Genomic DNA, 23610 nt, shown 5'->3' on the forward strand with positions numbered 1-23610 from the left:
TGGGGCCCCAGAAGATATCTGAAATTATGGTGTATTCGAAGTGACCCATCTGCCAGTAATTCTAACCACGGCCCCCTCCCCGATGTGTACACCGACATCCTGAAGTAACTTTTCATTTAACATCACATCTACAACGGACCAAAAAAAGGACCGCATCTCCACGTGGTGAATGAAGTTGATTGGGGCGAAGCTTTTGTTGTGCTTGTCTGCGTAAACGGTGAGCCGCAGCATGCCAAGCCTTTCGTTCGTTTTCATTCATGTTAGAAAGAGAATGCGTGGTATGGGAACGTGGTTATATACGCATTTGAGCATTTGACCGCAGCGCCCTCTCGTCTATAAACGTTAAGCCAATGCATGCAAAGTTTAACGCGATTATATACGCATTTTACCGCAGCGCCCTCTCCTGTATAGACGTTGAGCGGCTACATGCAACGTTTCATCTATGACATCCCAGGCTCTTGAGTTACTACCACATCTCAGAGCCCCCTACTCGTCCCGCAGTCGTGGCCGTGTGGTGAAGGCGATAGACCAGAAATCCATTGGGGTCTCCCCGCACAGGTTCGAATCCTGTCAACTGCGCAGACATTTTTTCTTCTTTAAGAAGACAGATGGGATGACAATCGTTGTGAGCACGGACGCCAGACAAAGCTAAACCCTAAGAAGCTTCGCCCCTAAAAAAAAAAAAAAAAAAAAAAAACCAATATAAGGACGGACACACACACAGACAGGACAGTTCTTTTATTTAGCTTATCAACACAGTAAGAACGCCTCCTCAAAGCTGGGTACCCGAAAGATCTCCTTTCGACCACCCTCATTTGTCTAATTTAAGTTCCGCGAGCTCTCGGTCTCCCAAAAGGAGGACTTCTCATAAATAAGCGCAAAAAATACAAGGACGAGGAAGTAAACAGACAAGAGCGCTCATGTCTTTTTGCTTCCTCGTCCTTGCATTTTTGCGCTTTAAGTGATCATGAACCAACTGGCCCAAATTACTACCTTAATGAGGACTTCTCGGGTAGTTATCATACCTTACGTTCATAACACTTCTCACCGCTTGAAAACTATCTCAGCGCTGTATGGTTCTTCTGTTGTTTCTCGTGCAAGGCACGCCTAAAACAATTATGCCAAAAGGTCAATGACAACAGTTCCCCCAAAGTCTGCTCCCTCCAGCATGCCAACCCATTTCTACCTGCGGGGATAGGTACGTCGGACAGACCGGTAGGTGCCCCAGCACTGGCACTACCTCGAGGTAACCCGTGCGCCTATAGTAACTCCCTTCATCCCACTGTGTAGCTCAACCGCATTTTTTTAAATTGTGAGTCGGACTTTCAAGCTACGCGAGTGATTGGGAGATACAAGGACAGACTAGGACGAGCTGTTATTGTGTACTTTAGGATAGCCGGGGATGATTTGGACTATGCCTTACCCTCCCTTAGGTTAACCAAGGCAGAGGTAGAGTTTCTGAAAGAGGAGTTGGAGCGGTGAGCTCAAGTTGGTTCTGTGTTTTTTCTTTTTACGGCGGTGTTTTCTTCTCCTTCTTCTTTCTCTAGGGGAGGTAGGAACTTTCATTTTTTTCTTTTAATCTTAATTAACTATCTTGTTTCTGTTTCTTTTTCCTTTTTCCAACGGCGTTATCTTCTCTGTTTTTGCGGGTTACTTCCTATTTTTTCTAGAGTTGGATTAGAGAAGCGCTTACCCATTGAGGAGGCATCATAAACGTCGATTGCTAATTGAAAGAACTCTCGTGTCTCTGTGTGTCAGTCCCTATGTGTTTTATTCTTTAGTGTTCCAAGTCATTTAATTAGCTGCGTTGCGAAAGTAAGACGACCGGGACTCTACACGCTGTGCGTTTCTGAAGCTGTCAGTGACGATAGTAAAGCACATCAGCTAGCTCATGCATGGCGGGGATGTATGCGGCGAGCAAGTCTTCTTGCGCAGGGATTGCGGTGACGTCAGAGCGACGCCGAGTTCTAACTGGCTTTAATTAGACGGATAGTGGGTAGAGCTCAAGGCTAGATGCCTTGAGGTCTACCCGCAATTCTGTTCAATCAGCCAATAAGAGCTCGGCGTGACCTGTGCAAGATGAACTTGAGCTCCGCATGGCCGAATTTTCATTGCCACTTACAAGCAGTCTGCACAAGTCAAATCTAATATACACGCTATTCACACGGAGTAAGTAAAGCAAAGTTACTTGGGAGGCTTGTTTCTTGTGCACAATAAGGGGCCTTATTTAGTGTGTAGTAAAGGGTGTCCTTCCGTGCTCTTTTATTTTGGCCTCTTTAGACATTCTGTCTCGTTGGGCGCATAACTCGGGGAATTTTGGCCTCTAGAAATTTTGGCCTCTTTGACACGCATGACATGTGATCTTTTGGACACTTTGATTCGATGGTCATTTGGTTCAGAAGCTCGTTTGATTGGAAAGACACGTTTTTGAAGGATACACTACCTCAAAAAGCGAACGGAGGCGAGCACTGTGAGGACAGTCCTATATCGTTCCGATTATTCAAAGCCTGGTAGTTTGAGTGAGCCTGTAGTCCTTGCTTGACATCCGCAACTTTCTTGTACATCAACGCCTCGGCGCTTCTCTGCTAAAATAAGCATTTCAACTGAACAACAACAAACAACTCGAAGTGCCCCGGGAATATTTTAGACAGTAATAAAATACCAATACGCGGTAATAAGGCTTTCTGGACGTGTATAGCTTTTATTCCGCAACTCTACAAATTTATCTGCATTGAATCCCATAGGCAATATTTATACAATTGTATATGTCTGCTTCTTTTGACAAAAGATCGTAATGTCCCCTTCCCTTGGACTTTATTTGCCTGGATATCATAGAACGAAATCAATTTGAATTTTCACATTTTCTCGAAAAACTTTAATTTGACAGAAGGTCACCAAAATTGGCCATGTTTCTCCCTAAAAACACAGCCCGTCGTCGTGTTTTTTTTTTTTTTTTTTTAATATAGGTGTTTTAAAGAACACTCGAAATCTTCTGAAGCTTCAGCCAAACTCCTTTCCGGGGATAGCAGAAAATAGAGCTGGAGTCGAGTTCGAAAGGATTCTCCTGCAGCAGGGCGAAATAAAAGAAAGAAAAGAAATTCAACTTTTAATAAATCCAGTAATGAATAAGTGTGTAAAGATAATGTACAATGTTGAACCAAAATCAGCTTTAGGTTATTACAGGGGACAAGAGCGTACGCCAGTTGATAGTAGCGCTTTGTCTTGTCCTGTCCTGATCTTCTAATTGTCCGCGTCTTTTGCGCTCTTGTCCTCTATAATGCTTTGAGTAAGATACCAACTAGCCCAGCAGTTAATTTTGATTCAGCTTTATGGCTTGTCTACTTTTATTGATTTCTAAACTCAAGCTGGTGAAGCAATACTAAATTTATACAATTAAGTTTTTTTTTCAAGAGTTGTTTTAATTGAGATATTCTAAGATAATTCCGACTTCTCTCAAAAACTGAGCAGCCTTTATTATTTTTTTAAAGGAAAGCTTGCATGCCTTAATTTTCCAGCAGGATAACGCGGTTACTCATTCTCCTGCGCGGTATAAATAAATCAACAAGTGACAAAACGCCGATAACGTTATAAAACAGCACTCTAAAAAAAAAAAGTTTTAGTCAGTGACGACCTAAGAAAGGCTGGGTGTCGGCTTATTATGTTCACGAAGCTATTTTGCTCCGTGATTCGCTCCTCGCTGTTCCCAACGGTTAATGCCACAATTTGATTGATTGTGCAGCGAAAATGAGACGCTTGGGGGAGACTGGCCACACCCATCGTTTCTTACGTTGTCGGTGACCCCGGTGGCCGTCCCGTTTTCCACAGAGCCCGTCAAGATCTAGTCGCAACAATTCAAACGCCATGGGCGAAGATCAGACTGCCAGAAAAACACCATTTGTCGTGCGATTCATTCCCGCGCTAGATCGCGCTTTTGTCAACCCTCTCCTACGCATTGCGTCATTCGCCGAACAAGTTCCGTAGAACGAGGCAGAGTGCAACGTTACAAGATTAGCTCGGTTGAGGAAATCCCGCGGAGGTAAGGTCTCTCACTTACCCCCCCCCCCCCCCCCCCCCTCGCCCCCTCCGCCTGACCCTCCAGAGCGCCTCCTGCCGTTTGAAGTGCCATCTAGAATTTTCCTTTCAAAACTGTATTCCACAGAGTATACGGTGAAACGCCATCCAGACGCGGTGCTTCAAGACACATGTGGTCCATGTAGAATACACTTCAGTTACCACAGCTGCCGTCCTGAAAACGGTGGGGCGTTGAACGACGGGGGCCATGCCGCGGGAGGGGCACTGCTTGTGGAAGCCGCGTCTACATGGGCGCAGTTCCGTAATTGAACAAATCTAGTAACGTCGGCAACCACAGTGCTGAATATTATACCTCACCCACAGGAGGCTAACTCGGTTCAGAGACTGGGCAGGAGTGCTGCGTTAGGGATCGGCTGGGACATGTGCCAAATGAGGGAGAGAACGAGCCGCAGCAGAAAGCTGACGCACCACTCTGTCCACTCCATCCCTCGCGGTGGCAGCTTGTTGGCGCTTACGTCCAGATGCAGTCAATGCTACGAGCTAGTGGGCCCAATCAACCAGCGTCAAAAGCGTATAGCCAATGGGCCTTTGTGTTTATGAATGGTGCGACAATAGTAGAACCCGTACAGAAACAGTATGACCACCATGGTGGTGCGCTTTTGACGCAGTCTGATGGATAGCATCAGCTCGTAGCGTCCGCTACGTCTGGACCAAAGGTGAAACGAAGTATAGGCAGTGTTGGCGAAACGTGCACCAATTTAACCGGTGCATGGTTTGCAAAGAAGCAGACGCGGAAAGATTTTGTATCAAATATGGTCACCGGATGGATAGATGGACGGATGGATGGATGGATCCTTGTGGCTCTTCCCTTTATATCTGGCGGTAGCTCGCACCACGTAGCCTGAAAATCTTTCTGTCCATCCGTTTAAAATTTTGTACCAAGCGTTTGTGTCCCGTTAGCTCGTATAGCCCGTTAAGTTTGTGCGCAGTGCCAGGCTTCCCTGGATCTCATCGACGAATCCTCTAATCTCCTATTTACCATCGTAATGCCCTTATCATTCGTTCTTCTATTTTTGGTCTGAAAACCCCAGCGCTCCGGCCAAATCTGCCGCTGCCTCCGAGGTGGTGAAGCAAGCCCTGCGTACTTCAATACAATATGTTCTACTGTTTCGTTTTTTCCCCTGGCATACGGCACACCGCGTGTCCATTTCCTCGTACTGAACCTTATATGTCCAAGTTCTTAATACTTCTGTTCTAACTTCAAATTACAACAAACTCCCCGTGAACCATCATACCAATTTCCTTTCATTATTTCTTGTTTTTGTGCTCTACACATAGTTAAAAATGGTTTTTCCTGTACTCTTGTCTTCCCTCCAACAGTTTCGTCTCGGCTTCTTTTATTTACATTTCCACCGAGTTAGTCTGCCCAGCGCCAGCACACACTTGGTATTTATATTTGAGTTTTAGAGTTCGGTTTGTTCAATTAGTGTTCATACTTTCCATATATGAATGCTTATATACCTTTCTTGCTCATCGTGCATCCTTAATTGTGTCTTGTTTTTGTTCAAGTTTAAATGTGCTCGTCGCCTTTATATTTCATTCTGGATTGTTGATTTTCTGCTACAACCAACTGAAAAGGCCTTTCTGTCAATTGTCATGCTTATGGTATCACTTGCTTTGCAAGAAGGAAGATACAAATAATTTATTTAATATATCGCCATTTTTGTGACTTTATGACGCTCTTGGGTAACTGCATTGGATACTGGGTCATTTATTTAGAAATATTCTTGGCTCCACTCAAAGAGCTTGTAGGAGTGGTTACAATAATAACGAAACAGGAAAAAACAGGGGTCATAAAAAAAAAAAAAAAAAAAAAAAACCTATCCAAAGCAATACCGAATAACTTCTACAAAATTATCGAAATTATTTAGTCACAATGTTATTTGTTAACTTATTTAATTCCTGAATAGCACGAGGGAAGAAAGGAAATCTAAAACAATCGTTTTATATCTTTATTATGTTAATACTCGTCAATGGTAGTGCTTTTCTGTATTCATAGCTACCTATGTCAATGGATTCGTTCATTACATTACAAAAAACAAAGTTTGATCTATCAATGCTTTTGTCTGTAGTGTCGGAAGTTGAGCTGCTTACTAATTCGGTGGATGATGATCTCGTGTTGATATCTTCTACTTTGTTTTTAATATCTTCTACTTTGTTAATTGCATCCTTGATGAAAGGGTACTGCGCTAAGCTAGCGTAATTTAAAACAGGTCAAGCAAAACCTTTGCTGGCAAAAATTGTATTAACACAATCAGCAAATGTAATTATTTTCATCGCAGTACAAAGTGCCTCCGGCTTTGTTAACTTTTTTTTTAAATGTTGGTTTCGGATCAGTTTAGTATTAAACATACACCTAAAATATTTGTAATATATGGCTATTGGCTTATGTTTAATTATGAGTATTGAGAAACTATCTTTTGGTCCAAAATATAGCGTGTGACCATTAAGATCTACTACCAGACTTTTGAGTGCTCTTCACATCTAAGATTAGGTTCTCTCCTCGCGCATTTAATTACGTAAAAGAGGAAGGCAAATATTACGAAAACAATTATTCAGATGGATAACAGACACAACACATCGACAGTCTTGGTAACGTTATTGACTTTCTGATGGATATTACCTAATGAGAACAAAATGCAGGTAAGAAAATCACAAATTTGTTCCTCGTAAACAAAGGAAAACACCGTGACGTCGCTTACTTTCATCCGCTTTTCATCCAGAAGCAGCTTGTAATTTGCCAAGAGCTTTGCCAACATGAGCTTAAGTTCCAGTTGAGCGAATCGCATTCCGATGCAATTGTGTGTGCCGTTGCCGTAGGCCTGATATGCCATGGGAACGATATTTCCCTTATTGTCGTCGCTGAACCTGTTAAATATAAAGATACAAAGTTGCGCTTTCTTCAATGCTATTTTTGTAAGTAAAAACATACATATTTTGCTATTTATTAACATTCGTCGATAAATTGATTTTGTGGGGAAATGGTTTGAGAATATTTTGCCCAATACCCGGTGATGCTGTACACTTTAGCCTCCTGTGATCCCTTTCTGAAATCCCTTACCGCGTGCTTTTATAGCCACGTGTGGCAATGCAATGATGTTGCGAATTGATATTCATTCAATAACTCCAAGCAAATAATGAACAAAACTCATTGTTAATGATGAGACGATCTTAAAAAGAGAAATTTCGCCATACCTATTTTTCTGTTTTACATACCCACCTTTGTGGTTAAATGAACTGCTTCGACAGCGTAGTCTTATTTTTCTTAAAATCCTTAGGATTTTTGAAGGGCGTCTCCTGACTAAATTCGTCAAATGATCAACATAACCCCAGTGTTGTAGGCGTCACCGAAAAAAAAAGTAACGAAGTACGTTACTCGTTACTTGCAAATAAAAAGAGCGCGTTACCGACCTATGTTACCTCTAAATAAAAGCAACGCGTTACTGTTACCGATAAAAAGTAACGCACGTTGCTCTTGCGTTACTCTTTTTTTAATAAATTGACGGTAACAGCGCATTCTAGGGCGACAGCGTTTTCCGATACTAGAAAGAAGGGCGTAAGTCTTTTTTTTTTTTTTTTAGTAAAGTGGGACGTTCTGCGTTGAGAAAAGTAAGGTAAAATGTAAAGGTACGCGGAATGAGTGCAATAATTAATTACTTGGCTCTAATACCTCGTTTCAGCTTAAGTTCAGACGCAGCCACGCTACGAGCTAATGGCGCCAATCAAGCAGCGTCAAAAGAGCAAGTCACCGGGTATTTCTTGTTTATGGTTGGTTCAGCGATGATGGAACAGGTACAGAAACACGAAGAACACCCCGATGGTGCCCTTTTGACGCTGTCTGATTCGTCCCATCAGCTCGTAGCGTCGGCTGCGTCTGGATTCAAGGTAACGTTGTTTAAAACTGAGTATTGTGTCGAACTGTTGCGAACGTGGTGGTGGGTATAGGAACTGCTGACGCGATCACTTCATGAAGTGGAGGTGCCAGACACCCGCGTAACTATAACGCGTCTTCCAGAAGGCCAGTCGACGGAAACTTGGATGGCCAGAAGTCGCCTGAAAGCCACAATTGCGACGATGCCTGCTTGTTCTTTACGACCAGCCACCACATTTGATCATAAAAAGGGTTCCGCGTTTTCGGTTTATATTTTTTCAAAATTCGGCGTACTTTTTTCGGCGTTTATTTTATAATTCAATTTTCGTTTTTTTTGTGGCGTATATTTATGTCCACAAAAGTTTGTCGGCTTTTTCGGTGAATACAAAATAAACACTAACGGACACCGGATCAGAGTATCCTTGTAGCTCTGATATTTGTGATCACTCAAAGAATAACGGCGCAGATACATTGAAAAAGAAATGGACACTTTATTTGGCAAATATGTGCATCTCTGAAAGAAACAAGAAAAAAAAACAACAAAAAAACTCAAGTACAAACAAGTTAGATATGAAGCCTATGCCCAAAATCATTGAACTTCACCTTCTGTATATCAGGATTATGTGATCTTATTTTAGCACACCCACACATGTGCTTTCCCAGGTACTCCTCGTTGATCCGCACTCTTTCTTTCTTGTTAATATGACACTGAGTTTCGAGAATGCCCTCTCAACGCTAACACTGGACACTGGCAGGCTGAGGAGGTGAAGCGCTGTCCGAGCCAAAATCGACCAATCAACCAAATGTGACCGCCAAAAGAGACACGGTGAAACGTTTTAACGCACAACACAACATGCAGAACTTGCATCAAGTCAGTCTTCCTTACAACGAGTTTGAAAACACGCTCGTACATATCGAAGTTGCGGGGCATTTCGGACTTCTCGTTCCGATCGATGATGCGCACATTAAACCAAAACGTCATGATGGCACCCGTGCATCTCATACATTCGAACACGTTTCGATAGACACTGTCGTTCCACTTTTTCACCACGGCTCTGTGGCTCGACTGGAAGGTCAAAGTGACCTTTTTCGGTTAAAACCGAATTTTAGAAAATGGATTCGACGTACGCTTATCAGTTTTTATTGACTTAAATCGAAAATGCCGAAACTAAAAACTGACCTTTTTCGGTTAAAACCGAATTTCTGATAATGAATTCGGCGTACTTTTATCGGTTTAAACCGAAAACTCAAAACCCTAATCATAAATAACGTTCTGCGTTTGCAGAACTATCCTATAAAATCCAAAATTTACCCACCAGGAAAAAAAAAAAAAGACTAATGCGGATATATTTGAAAATACTCCAAACATAAGGACTGCCTATTCCACTCTTGTTCGTTAACTTTTACAAAAGAAAGTCTCTTGACTTATCAGAAAGATGTGGCTACCTTTCTACGACAATACAGTCGCACATCGGTCGCCGATTTGCAGCCTTTGTTTCAGACGGGTTCCTTTCCTAGGCGGTCATTCGTCTCTCTCGGAGTTTCATTTGTTGAAGACAGAACTTATCTTTAATCCGCTTCGATGAGGGGGATTTAGGGATATTCCCTCAGATATTTAATGACGCCAGGAAGCGAAAGTTCCCTAGTAATTAGGCAAAAGTGTAGTTAGATTTCTTAATGCTCTGTCGCCTACGTTAGTGCGGCTGATGGAGAGGGCGAATCGCTTAATACTTGATTTACCATTGGCCTATCCGTACGAAGAGAGCTCATCTCGATACAGGAGGATATTCAATTAACGGTACACATAATGTATATTGAAGGAATAGACACCTAATCGATTTACCTACCGATTAATCAATTAATGCTTAGTTTCGATACATTTCTAACGAGATAATCAGTTAAATGTTTACAAAAAAAATACAAAAAGACTAGTAAAAGATTATACGCTTTCACCACGCAGACGTGGGCGAGTACACGAGAATGAAGGCAAACTTTGGGAGAAATTGTGATCTAAAATAAACTGCAGGGGCGAGATTTGTAACTTCAAACAAGTGTAGAAGGTTATACGAGTCCCAGCCACTTCAACGCCGGGCGGGTGTCCGTTCAGCGCAGCAGAGACTGTTGCGAACAATCCAGGGAGTTCGCTATTAGAATACCAACGAACCTCCGTGCCGCTGCGGCTGAAGTAATAATTTGTGAGTGTGGGTGTCTTTTGACTGTTCTCAACTGCGCTTCAAGGTAGGACTTGAAAATCGAAATTGTACATCGAGCCGCTAATCACATATTCAATCGAGGCAAAAAGTGTAATTTTGACTTTTTAGATCTATTCTGCATGAAAAAAAAAACGAAACCGATTAATCGATGAATTAATCGATAAAAGGCTGGCGATTAATTGGGTAACAATTTTTAATCGACGCCCAGCCTGCCTTTTTACGAGAAATGCCGTTATTTACACGAACCAATAAAGCTAAACATGCGTATGGCTGCCAATTTCTGTTTCCGATGAACGACAGCCCTAAAAACACTTAATTCTCCCTCACACACACACAGACACACACGTATACACACAAAAAAACGCCTCGAAATTTTTTTTTTCTTAGAAAAAAAATTTTGAAAACGCAGGACCGTAATTACAGGTAATAAATCGTAGACCTTTAGAACTCGTTGGCAATAAGAAGAATAGTTAAATGTGTCTTTCAGGCATCAACATATGACTAACCATAGTCTGTTGCAGGTTAAGAGCGCAGAGCAAGCTCCTCACACAAAGTACTCCACTCTTTCCAGTTTAGCAGAGTAAAGGCTGGAAAGGGGGCGAGTCCTTGCTTGCCACTTCTCCAGCGTGGAGGGATTTGTGGGAGGAGCGATCTTATGGTGCTTTCACACTTGCGAATTCGCGGGCGGATCCGCGCCGGCGGCGAGCGGATTTCGGAGCCGGATGGCGAAATCCGCTCTTCATCGGCGGAAAATCTCGATCGGTCCGGGACCCAATTTTTGAGCCAGGCGAAGCGTTTCGCCTGACCTGAGCCAATCAGTGTTTACCTGATCTCGCGTTGCGCGGTCTGTCCTTCCGGTTTTTCGTGTTAGTTTATAGCAATTGCATCGCTCACGGCTCGATAGACATTCACCCGCCAGGACGAGGAATGGGGCAGCGTGCACGCTCAGTCTTTTCGCAGCATGGACGAATCATCATTGCCAACGGTATACCTCTACTTTGGTGTGCTCTGCACCTCCTGCTACACAGCAAGTAGGAGGCACAAGAAATGATTGATCGTGATCTTGGAAGAGTGTGATCGCATAGATAACATGATCACCCATGTCTACGTTTCCATCCCCGTCGCCTCTTAGAGAACAGTCTACTCAAGTAATAAAATGTACGTACCTTACGACGAAACGTAATCCGTGTGGCAGGTATTCTAGTTCTATATAAAACGGAACAGCATCACTTTGCGACGATCGACTGCTTCCGACAACATCCAAACCAGGACCGGCTTGAAGTAAACACATATTTTTCAAACACCACAGCCCTCTGCTACACAAGAAATAACACTGGAATGACGAAGGAACGAAATGGAACCAGCGAAACCCCAATACCAGGTCCACTTGGCAACCCGTTCAAATTTTAAATATTTTTATCAGCAGTGAGCCACTCATGCCGGAAGAGTCCACTTGAAATAGAGGGTCGCACGTTCACTAGGGGTGCGAGGCGGAGCGGGGAGCGGCTCTTCTTCCTGTTTGTTATTAGAAATGAGATCACCGACCACAGCTGCAGAAAAATTCAATCGAAGCGCAAGCGAAGACAAGAAGGAAGGCAGAGCGCGCGTTCGTTCTCTTCTTTTTGCGGTCTTGGAACGACAAATGCCCCGCTCCTTCTTTGGTTTGCGCTGCATGTCCTGCTACATACCAAGTAGGAAACACATAATCGTCGTGGTCTCGATCATCTTCTTTGCGGTCGAACTTGAGCATCCTCGCGAGGTATCTTCCATCTGGCGAAACGAGGGCGACGGTGCACGATACGGCGTCAACGAAGTGAATTAAGCCTACTCGTAGTGGACGTACTCAGAGCGACTCCGAGATCTTGCCGAGAGTGGCCGAGAGTAGCAGAGGACAAGAAATTTCTCGTCTTCTCGTAGCAGACGCGACGCTCCAAGTGCAAACGAGAAAACTTCTGCAGCCGGCAGAGATAGATGTAAACAACTCCTGTTTTCCGCCACCGCCGCATTCTCTTGGGCGGCAGCGACTTTATCGCAAGTGTAAACGCACCATTAACCTGTCACTATTCTACATGCGAACGGGTTAAAGTGTTTTTTTTATCTGCCATATTTAGAGAATAATAAGTGGTTTTGTTATGTTTTCTTATAAAAGATAAAACGAAATATTATATTTGTACGATAATCGCCGATTGCTTCATTTACCTAACCAGTGCCCAAGTGAAAAAAAAGTAGGTATTGTTTCTGTTATTACGCAATACAGATCCACAAGCAGGCGATTATTAAGAAACAATCCAACGTAGCTGTTATTTGCTAGAGATGACGGAATTCACCTTTCTGGGTCGAATTTCTCAGGTTCGTGCCACAAGTTCCGGTCATGATGTAGTTGATACACTGGAATTTTTATGCTCATCCCAGCGGGTATTTTAAGTCCGTTCCAATCGTAGTCCTTCTCACACGTTCTCGTAACGAAACTGTGGAGCAACAAAAGGTCGTGATTTAAATTAAAGCATTATACGAGCTGTTTGCCTCCATTACAAATGGGAGAGCGATGGTGAACCTTTTTGGGAAATTGTCCAATATTTCGGTCGATTTATTTAGAAGTATCAGAGTTCTAGATTTGTGAGGAAATGATGAGACACTCAAGTTGTAAACAATTTAACCATGCCCAAATCTTCTTTATAGCTAAACATTTTATGTCTGATTATTATAAAAAGTCATAATAAAGCATACAAACTAATGATAAAGTTACAGGTGTAAAATGAGCTATATAACTCGTTTATTATTGCAGGATAGAAATATCTAACAATTAAAAAAACAACACAATACTTACCCAGTGATAGGTGGATAAACTCGAAGAGCCTCTGAAATTACCTGATCCATGTAGCGCAATGAGGTGATATTCCCACTGTTGAATTCTCCCTAAAATGCCACACAAGTTAGTGAATTCGTTTTGATGGCATGCTTTCAGTAATCACGCATTCTTCAAATAAGCGTATACAAGACTATTCTTAAGATCCAGCGAAAACGTATGGCGAAAAACTTACATCTTTCTCCAAGGTAGCAGATGCTTCCGATCTAACTTTGTCCTGTATATCCGGATGCTTTGCAAGAAGATAGGCCATGAAGGTCATAGCAGTGCTGGCTGTTTCCACACTGTCTCCACAAAATAAACGTTAGATTTAGCATTCAGATCACCTTCTTTGTTCGAGTATACTGACTGGCGACACTAGAAATCTAATCCGGATTCTTAACTGTTTAATAGCATGCAGACACAACGGATCATTTCTACGGATATCCTACGCAGTGCAAAGTTGGCCTTTGTGCTAACCTTGCACGTTGGTGGGTTTTAAAAAGCTTGACTTGTAAATAATCCCCCTCCTTAATTTGTGAAGGTGTCTTAAAATTTGTGGAAGCGTAGCAGTTAATTAGCATTAGCTAAACTGCACGCCCTTTATGTGTCCGTGTTTTTCAGCTTATAAACGTTTTGGCGGATTCGAGCTGTAATTGTGAACGGTCCAGATCGCTTAGCAGCAAGCTTTGCAGCAATGCCTTTGCTGGCATTGATCGGCCTGTGTAAATCTTTGAGCACTAAGTTCCCTGAAACCAAGTCAAATCTTTTAATAAAACTTATTTTCCACGAGTCAACTGAATTTTAACCCTAAACACAAAACTAGTGCCTCACAAAAAAGCTTGAAATGTAGGCTTTGAAGAAAAGATGGGTTCACATATTTATCGCCCCAATAACGATTGACGGATAAGCACTTAATTTAAGTGATTTTATTGTATTTCTTCTCTTAACACCCCACGTCTCGTCTTCTAAATACTTCTTATATGCTAGAATTTTTGAATACTTAGAAACTAGTACAATGTTCGATAACCGGAAAAAAAATTTGGTTTTAAGGTGCTTCTAATTGATTTGGTGCATTAAGGAGCTGAAGGTAAATTTTGATCTTTTTGAAATAAAAAAATAACTTCGCAATTTTCTCTTTTTAGCTGACGCTGGAGTGAAGCGTCTAAGAGGGAGGACATGGCTTGCTCTCCATACGTGCTTGAAATGGGGTCGAATTCTAATAGGAAGTAACGTAATGGAGAAAGAATATGGGTGTGAGTAAATTGAACGAAAGTGGAACGTCCGAAGCACAAGTGGACCATCAAATTCTACAAAACAACAGGCACACTGCTACTATATCACGCTTATGAAACTAATACAATTCCGAGGACAGCTAAGTACTCATGAGTTGTGAATGCGAAAGCATGAATGTCGTTCTCCGGCTCCCTTAGTTCTTCTGTGGTGTACTAGCGTGGAAGGCCACGTTTCTCTACTGCTGACGTTGCGGCCGCCGATGATGCAGATGCCTCACGCGGGGCGCATGTTCTTCGGCGCCGAGCGGAGCAGGGCCGACTTGGTAGAAACAGTGTCTCAGCTGAGCCTGGGGGAAAGAAAGCACTGCCGAAGCCAGCGCACGAGCTGAGCGGGACTCTTGCCACGTCGCGCGCCCGAGCTTTTGCAGTGCTTTCTTTCACCGAGTCTCAGCTGAGACGCTGCTCCAGAAAGTCGGCCCAGAAGCAGCCGAAAGCAACCCCCCCCCCCCTCCCCCTCCTTCGGCAACGCCTGACACGAGAGCGGCGGCCGAGCGCGCGGTCTCGTGAAGCAGCCGCCAATGCCTATCTGGGAGATGTTTTGCTCAGCCAATGGAAGAATGGGCATTTCTTCTGTGCTTTTTGCGGTTCCAAACGCCGCCGGCTCCGCTCCATGGAATAGTTAATGATTTCGAATTAAAAATAAGTTAATAATGTATCTTTAATTATTATCAAGTATAGTATATGTACACTGCGCGGCACTCTTAGCACAAGGACGTCTGTGCTTTTTTACATTGTACTTGAAGGTGGTATTGGAAAGCTTTAAATTTTACCCTTCATTTTTGTTACCCAAATTAGCCCTTTTCACAACTCTAGTAGTTTTCTTGACAAACCTTCGATTCTACGAGGGAAAAAATCGCAAGTCGCTTGTTTGGTCTAGCAGCGCCGCGCAGTTTACGAACGCGCATTCAAACTCAAATTATCCAAATTGACGTAACGCGAAGTTAAGAACTCACCCATCGACTAAAAATGAAATCACGTTACACTGGATTTCGACGTTGGTCAGAAGTCGTGTTTTACGCAGGCTGGTCTTATTTTCCAGATCTGTTGAAAGTAAGACTGAAAGTAACTAATTACCGGCAACTACTCATTTCCGAACGATAAGCTAGAGTGAAAGTATATATCTATATAGAAAAATGTTTTTACTGCCTAGGGAGCAGTTAACAAATTTAATCAATCGTGAGAATACATACATCGAGTGTTATCGTTGTCTCCTTTTTTCGTATGAGTGTTTGTAGCACGGTCGTCTTCAGCTTCGGCATTGAGCAACAGCTGTAAGAAGTCCTGATCGACAGACTGAAATAGAGTTGGCACATTGAGAAAAGACAGCGAAACACACGAGCAGTGTGATCATGAATATGCTAAGGGGGTCAGCTGACAGCAGGGAAGCGAATGTATGGCCCTCTGGTATAGGAAGCAAAAGTAAATAATGAAATCCATTGCATGTTATCTGCTGAGTGCATTGTAGGGACACGTTATAATAAAGATAATATTTGGATTACTGCTTTGATTATTGTAGTTTGCCATCAACGCGGAAGCGAATAGTCAGTTGAAGATCGGAAATTTTGCATTTGTAATTGTTGGCAAGGAGACCGAACTTAAAGGGGGCGCAGTTTCGTTATCATCATCATCACCATAAACACTCGCTGTGTGGAAAACAAACTCCGACGCCAGCACTCGCTCAGCGTAGCCCGCAGCGTTTCCGCGCTCGCTGCATATTTCGCTGTAGCATTATGATGCGCACTTGCTGCATTCCTCAGTGCTTGAAGCATGCTTTTAAACCGGATATATGTAGCGCAGTGGACTGTAGCACGTACGCGACGATGCGGACACTGTCCGCCGTCGGCTTTGGTACAACGCTGCACTCGGTGCCATGATCGCATTTGAGCCCGTCCTCTCATTCAACAGGACACCACTTGCTTTCGCCGACGTCGTCCATGATTGTCTCAAGAGACAGGATAACTGAAAAGCGAAGTGCGTGTTTTGTGAATCATTCAGAAAAGTACGGACGCAGCGCCGGCCACACACGATCCAGCGTGCGCGGCCGCCACTTTTACCCTCCAAGATGACTTCGATGACATTGAACGCAGGAGAGGACTAGATTACTTCTATCTAGATGCGTTTAAGAGAAAAGAATACTGTTACATATCTTTCACGAACCTTGCGTCGTCGTCTTCCTTGGCACCAAATGCACTAATGAGTGCAGTCGGAGGGTTTGTTTGCCACACAGCTTTAGTTACCGAGGTGGCCGCTAGGAAGCGTCACTCCCCAATACCCTATCTCTCTTGGGCTACGGTGCAACACACTTTACCCCTCTAGAGCCATTATACTTTTTATAAAACTTGTTTTAGTTACTATTTAACCAACACACATTTACAATTGCCGATGTCACTAAGTTTACTGGGAAAAAGCAAAAGGTCTAGGCGGGAAAAAATAAATGTTGGGCAGGTGGCAGCCTAGTTATGCACTATTCACGTACTGTAATAGTTCAAGGACATAAAATGAGAGCAAAAGTAAGAACAAAACAAAACAAAACAAATGATCGTTTCAGCCAGTCAATGAATTTACTTATCTCAGAGTGGGACCAAACTCCTATTACCAAATGAATGACAACGATGTATCTTACCAACGGTTGGGACCTTCTGATATTGATGATCGGCATAAGTAGTTCGTTGATTTTATTAATTGGCAACTTCATAAAATGCCTCTTGAACCAAAATACACATTTCCATAGAAAAGTGAGCTCGGGAAAACATTCTAAAATATGACAAGAAACATTTCACACATTAACCTTTTCACCTTCTCCAATAAAAACATGATTGTCTTCAGATATATCACAATTTAAAGGTCTAAATGCCAATAATTTATGCATCGGCCTTGAGACCAATTTACAAATGTATAATTTTATTATTTTGGAATAAATGGGTTTAGGCAGTGTATATCTAGATGTATATATTTTAAGTTGTAATCTAATTAGTACGTCTCTTGTTAGCATAATGACGACGTATTTCTTTTGTTCTGAACCATTACAGAATATTTCCGATATATTTATTAAATCAGACGCACCAACCAGATATGACTCCCATCCATTAACAAGAAAGTTGAGGTGGTTTATAAGTTCCGTTGCAATTAGGTTAACACCCATCATTTCTCCCGTCTTTTGAGCGTTTGACTGAATTCCGAATGATGATCCCATCATGATGTCCAAGGCCAGTTTACGAAAAAAGTCTCGTATTTCCAGCGTGTTTTCGTCGCCATGCAGGGAGCTCAGCACATCCAAGAAGTCATCGCAACACTGGTTCATGAGGGTTGTCAGCTGCAATTAGAATATTTATTTGGTTAGCAAACGTAGCATGAAATATTGCAAAGCATTGACATTCTGCATTCTGCCAGGAGCATAAAAAGGAGGAGGATACATGATAGAACTAGACTACGAAATTAGAAATAGCGCTTAAGACGAGGACAAGTAGGAGACAGACACGGACAGGCGCTGACTCACAACTGATATTTAGTGAATAATAAAAGGAAAATAAAGCAGAAGTGCAAGGACATATACGAAATGAAAAAGAAGACTAACCAAAACGAAAGAAAGCAACAATTATTTTTGATTTCAAAATTACCAAATAAAAAAAAGTGCGGTAAAAATTAAAAATGTACACCAAGAAATTCATATGAAAACCTACTCCAATTATATGAAAGAAAGAAAAAGAAAGTGGAAGAAGAGGACTCTGAAAATTAATCTGGTTAAACGAAGTTCTCACTCAAAATATTGTAAGTAGTGCAATTCCTTCGCCGATAAGGCTACCGAAGGTGCACTGATGCATGTATCCCCTTTAGCTGCTATGACTTGCGCCTCATAAATTTCTCTTGTTCTTTGATCACTGAACTTCCTTAGAATTTTTGTTCGATGGAATAAGGGAGTACACTTGCAATCTCGAACGTGTAGAGCAAGATGTCCCGCCGGTGAAAACTTAAGAGGCAGTGCATGCTCTCGCAATCTCATGTTCACACTCTAAGGCAGTTCCCAAACTTATTAACATGTTTGACAAATAGAACTAGACATGAAAAGATTAGAACTATACAAAATGATCAGCTCGCATACTTGATTTTGCTTATTTGAGCACAGATATTAACAACCAATGCAAATGTGGCAGGCCTATGTTACGTTATGTTATGTTCATTTTAATATTGAATATTTTATAGTTTATGCTATCGCTTGTATTGTCTTGCATATTAAATGCTTTCTACCCAGTCGTTCTCTAAACGTTTAGAAGACCTTTAGCTGCTGGAACTTTCTTCTTGTAAGCAAAATGAAAGATACTGAAGTATTTTGTGAGGATATAGTAGCTGAATTAATTTAAAGGTATACACAAAGTAATACTAAAAAAACAAAAAAATATTGGAGTTGATTTGATTTCATAGTTTGATTTTACAGGAGTTTACTGAATGTATTGTGATTTTATTAAATGCATCAGATTTTAATTGCAGAGAAAATCATTCGGAATTCAGTCGATGTGTCTCAAATTCAACATTCATCAGGTAAAATGACTAAAGTACCTGCTTGTTTACTATAATATTCTTATGTTCTGTTTCGGTTTTGTATCTATTGTTATGTACCGTGGAATAGCCCCGTTTTTATTAAATGCTTTAAAGAAGGTAGTTTTTGTTGAACGAAGTTTGAACGTTTTATAAATTCAATCGATTTTATATGCACCTTTTTCACTTTACTTGACGCAAAGGCTGGTATAAGAATCCTTCTCATATCTTTCCAGTCATCTCCTAATGCATTCAAAAGGCTCAGTTTGCTCAGTTGGTGTTCCCTGGCAAACTTAGATACTATCTGAAATTCAAAAAGTTTTTATTAGGCAATCGAAAAAAAATGTTAAAAATAACTAAATTAGAAATATTTCTTGGTTTTTGAAGTGACCCAATTGCCTCTTATGTTTTATTATAGAACCCTTTAAAGTAAACAGTTAGAAATAAGTTAAGCCAGCGTTGGTGCCCAATAAGATTTGACAGCGCTTTATACATTTTTGACCAAGCCTTTATAAAAAAAAAATTGAGATCAACCATTTAGGCTCAGTCTGAAGTGATGAGACTGAGGGACATTCACGGCTGCCACACGCATGCCTCCTAAACTGGTAAACTATATAACTATTGTGCCCTAGCGCCAAGTTTAGCGTAATGTTTTTATTGATGTAAGATTTTCGTTATAAATGGCAATATTTGTTTTTTTATGTGTACACTAATTGTTAATTTGAATTTTTCTTGATAAAATAAACGTCCCGAACAGAGCAGGATTACTATAAGTGAGTATAATATTACCGCAGGTTATTGTAAGTTTCTGATTTTCAATACCTTAAAATTTGACTTCCAGCTTTATGGTATGCATCGTGTTAAAGAAGCACAACTTCACAAATTAGATGAAAGTAATAGTTAATGCAAGTTATGACCAAAGAAACCAAAGCTTACCCCTCTGTCATGAAAGTTGGAGAAATCTTGAATCTGAATATTTTTTATCAAATCCAAATCTTTGACAATCAATATGGGAGTTGCGCCATTGTAAAACCTGCAGGATATCTTTTGATGTCAAAACTATAGCTTGATATAGTAGAAATGCATTGGTTGTTTAACAATTCCGTTGTATGTGATAGATATTAGAACATTTATAATAAGAAAATTCACTACAGGAATAAAGTCCAAAGGTTATCACGCACCAGGTAACATTATACACATAAAATAGTCTAGTACTATTACGTATATTGTTATATTTGCTTACTCAATATTACGCACAGTACAATTTATTTTTGTGGAATCAAATCTAAGAAAAAAAGCCGTTTACAACTCTCTGTAACGCCGAATTAGAGCGCAGCTCTTGGAGGAGAAGGAGGGAAGGGCACTGAGGGTCACGTGTTCTGGGGGGGTCACGTGACCTCGGGGTGTAGTCACATGACCTTGGGGAGTCACGTGACCCCGGCGGGGGGTCACGTGACCCCCAAAGAAAGTTTTCCGCTAAATTTAGCGGGGAAAGTTTTCCGCTAGATCTAGCGGTGAAATTTTTCCGCTAGATTTAGCGGCGAAATTTACCCATAATGCACTGCGCGGTTACGCCGACGGCGACGCCGCTCAAGCCGGAAACGGGTGCCTAAGAGCTGCGCTCTAAAAACACCCATGCAGAAAACAAACCACAAAAGCATTGAAGTTATATTCAACAAAAGGTCCAGCAAAGCCTTATGAAGTGCATGAAGGAAGAAATTGTTTCTAATTTTTTCCTGTGAGCAGTAATGTTTGTAAAGTTGGAGTAATAGAACTGCCAGGAAACTCCTAAAATACAGCGTAAATAAAAGTACCTCAGTTCAAGTATTTTACCCGTCAGTGATTTAATAAGAAAACAAAACAAAAATACAATGAATATTTTATTCTTCATTTATTAGATTTTTATACCTCTATGGTATAGATTAGAAGGGCTAATTAAATTATTTTACATATTCAAACGCATGCGAAAAATAATTGATTTTTAAAATTTCCAGTGCCGCGAGGTTTTTGAAACAATTTATACAATACAGTTCACCATCTTCTTATCCTTATTCCCATCAGAAGTTGATGCCTTCTCACCCTATAATGTCACCGTATTTTGGAATCCATTCTTCAAATGCAGCAATCTCTCCCTGAAGATGAGAAGTTTTACTTCTTAGGCCGCATTATAACTGGTTCTTGATATTTTTTAATCATCATAAACATGAAAGCTCTAAGTAGTTATTTATGTAATTTGGCAGCATAAATAGTTTTGAAAACTTCCACTCTAATATTATGCTAGTTGTGGAAACCAGATGCCAAAGTTTGAGAATTTACGGTTATCCAACTCAAAAGCTATAAGCAGTGTTTGAAAAAATTGTAATGGAAAAATGGAAAAAAAGCCCACGAATACATAAAGATAAATGGCGTCTGCTACTGAGAACAAGCCTTATTTTTGCACTAAACTTTCTAAAAATCACGGAGCTCTTTAATCACAGTGGAGAGTTTTGACACCTTGGCAGCTTGTCCCAACCACTAGCGCTACATCTGGTCGTAAACAGAGTATTTGGCGAAGCGTAGTTTAATTTTGCGATGAGTAAAACACGATTCTCGTTTCTCCTAAACACACGATATATTCTGAGGAACCATGAGAAGTTCACATCGAGGGAGATAATCGCTGTCTGTATTTGAGTATGATTGTGCTGCCTAAGATCTAAAAAAACCCTTTAAAATTCAGTATATTTTTGCAATTAATACTTCTGCTAATAATCAATATTTATTAAGGCAAAAACACCACGTCATCAGGTCTTTCTAAGCTAAGGAAACACTTGTGCGTATGACATGACCTTACATGTAAACGCCGGGGGCCCAATCATCACAATATTTTTAATTAATAAAAAAATGTATTGACAATTGTTACTAAAGCTTTTATCATCTGTCTATAATTATATATATTTTAGGTTCATTGCGAGCTTTCAATTCAGTTTTTATTCTTCCATATGCAAGAATGTTTGTACGAAGAAGTATTTAAAATAAGATATCTTAGTATTAGTTTATTAGGATTCTCTACTGATCCGTACTCGAATGCCACTGGTGAGCAGGACACATGAGAGCAGCTAAAAAGAAAATGTGTGGTAGAAAAAAAAATTGTTTGAATTTTTAAAATGAAGCATTAGACTGATAATGAAGTAGTCAAGACCATTGGCTTTTTAATGTAATTGTAAATGTTCTCACCAGGCAAGCGCTGCTTTTAAAATTTGCTGTATATAAGAAAACTTGCACTTATATTGCGCTTTATATCTTGCGCCATGTTTACGAGAACAGTTTGGAGATATTTGAAAACTAAAACATTTGTTTATTTGTTCAGAGACTTCCCACAGTTTATAGGCGTATCGAATAATGCTCGTAGAACCAGTCTGTTCTTTTGAGAGTCACTTCAAATGTAGCATTTAAATTAGGTGTGTGCCATAAAAGTTAGCAAAAAGCAAATCAGTAAATCCACGGTAAAAATATATGGTCAATTTACTGACCTTTCTTGTCAATTCTGATAAATTTCCTGAAATTAAACTTGGTTCTGGCCCTGGTATCCCAAGCTCCTTGAAAAGGGAGAACCTATATCTTCTCCACCTGTCAGGGCAGAATGGACAATTATACGCTGCTGATGTGGAGTTTATTTTGGTAACAGACAGTGGAACTCAAACTTGTTTACTGCGGTTCTAACCACGGGTCTTCTTATTTTTTATTAATAAAATCTAGTAACTTCATTAGTTACAAAAGAGAATACAGGAAGAGAAATATATCATTTGATACTTTGTCAAGCTGTCCAACAGGGTAAATAAAATAACTGTAACATTTGTAACACTCAAATTCAGGGGGTCGGCAACCTTTTGCAGAAACGTGCGGAGTCGTCCCGAAGCCGACACTGAGCGTACCGGACGGCAAGTTGCGAAGTTTGTTTGTGTGCGTGTAAGGGAAGGAAAGGGGAGGGGGGGGGGGGGAGGAGGCGAAGGAAAAGCGAAAAGGAAGTGAAGACGTTTTCTGCCTAAGTATGGGGATGCCGGACATTGCCTGTCGAACCCCATTTGAGGTCAAAATTGCCGTGTGGTTTTTGAGTCTGTGAGAGGAAGCGGCAGGGGGCGCGAAGGGTACTTTTCTAATGTCGTGCTGGGGCCTCATAAAAAATGTCTTGCGGGCCGCAGTTTGCCGACCCCTACTCTAAATGCTTGACTCTATTGATTGTAACAATCTAATACATTAAAACAAAAAATAAGTGTACTCTAATAATCTGAAATTTGAAAACCCAATGTTTAAAGCCCCCTCCGTCCCTTGATAGGAGAAAGGGCAGAAATGCAACAAGCGTACCGGGCAATTTCAAAGACACCAGAAACTTAAAAACAAAACAAAAAAAAAAACAAAAAACCAACCGACACTGGGCACTTTGGAAAACAAGGCCTTAAAAAATTAAGGGGCCGAGCTGGCATTGAGACGATTTTGTTTTTAAATTTCAGATGGTAAGAGTTCTTTTTTTTCGCCCTAATTTAATAATTTCTAACCAGGTACGATATCTACCCAAAGGTTCACTTTTAGCATAATGCGTAGAGAACACATAATGTGAAATACAAAGTATTTTTTTATATTAAAGTGTCAATAAACATAATAATTCAACATACCTACAAATGCTTCACCGACACCCGCTTGACTATCCCAATTTCAGTGGAGTTTGTTTTAGGCCATCAAATGTTTGCAGAAACGTTACCTGGGGACTTTCTGGTATATTTTAGA

The 23610-nt window shown here is 41.0% G+C and overlaps 1 protein-coding gene across 1 annotated transcript in view; it reads right to left on the reverse strand.

The window, feature by feature from the left end:
- Positions 1-2971: 2971 nt before the first annotated feature.
- Positions 2972-23610, reverse strand: part of LOC115332940 (cytochrome P450 3A4) — a 60242-nt gene continuing 39603 nt past the window's right edge. The window contains exons 2-14 of the mRNA XM_042292801.1: positions 22359-22455; positions 20929-20981; positions 19786-19882; positions 19028-19153; positions 17380-17629; positions 16940-17070; positions 15507-15609; positions 15270-15357; positions 13218-13326; positions 13004-13092; positions 12504-12644; positions 6795-6960; positions 2972-3064 (exon numbers count right to left, since the gene is read on the reverse strand). Of these exons, the coding sequence (XP_042148735.1) occupies positions 2972-3064; positions 6795-6960; positions 12504-12644; positions 13004-13092; positions 13218-13326; positions 15270-15357; positions 15507-15609; positions 16940-17070; positions 17380-17629; positions 19028-19153; positions 19786-19882; positions 20929-20981; positions 22359-22455 (1543 nt within the window). The remainder of the gene's footprint in view (positions 3065-6794; positions 6961-12503; positions 12645-13003; positions 13093-13217; positions 13327-15269; positions 15358-15506; positions 15610-16939; positions 17071-17379; positions 17630-19027; positions 19154-19785; positions 19883-20928; positions 20982-22358; positions 22456-23610) is intronic.

The sequence above is a fragment of the Ixodes scapularis genome, unplaced genomic scaffold (genome assembly GCF_016920785.2).
Source record: "Ixodes scapularis isolate PalLabHiFi unplaced genomic scaffold, ASM1692078v2 PGA_scaffold3__209_contigs__length_174095766, whole genome shotgun sequence".
NCBI classification, from domain to species: domain Eukaryota; kingdom Metazoa; phylum Arthropoda; class Arachnida; order Ixodida; family Ixodidae; genus Ixodes; species Ixodes scapularis.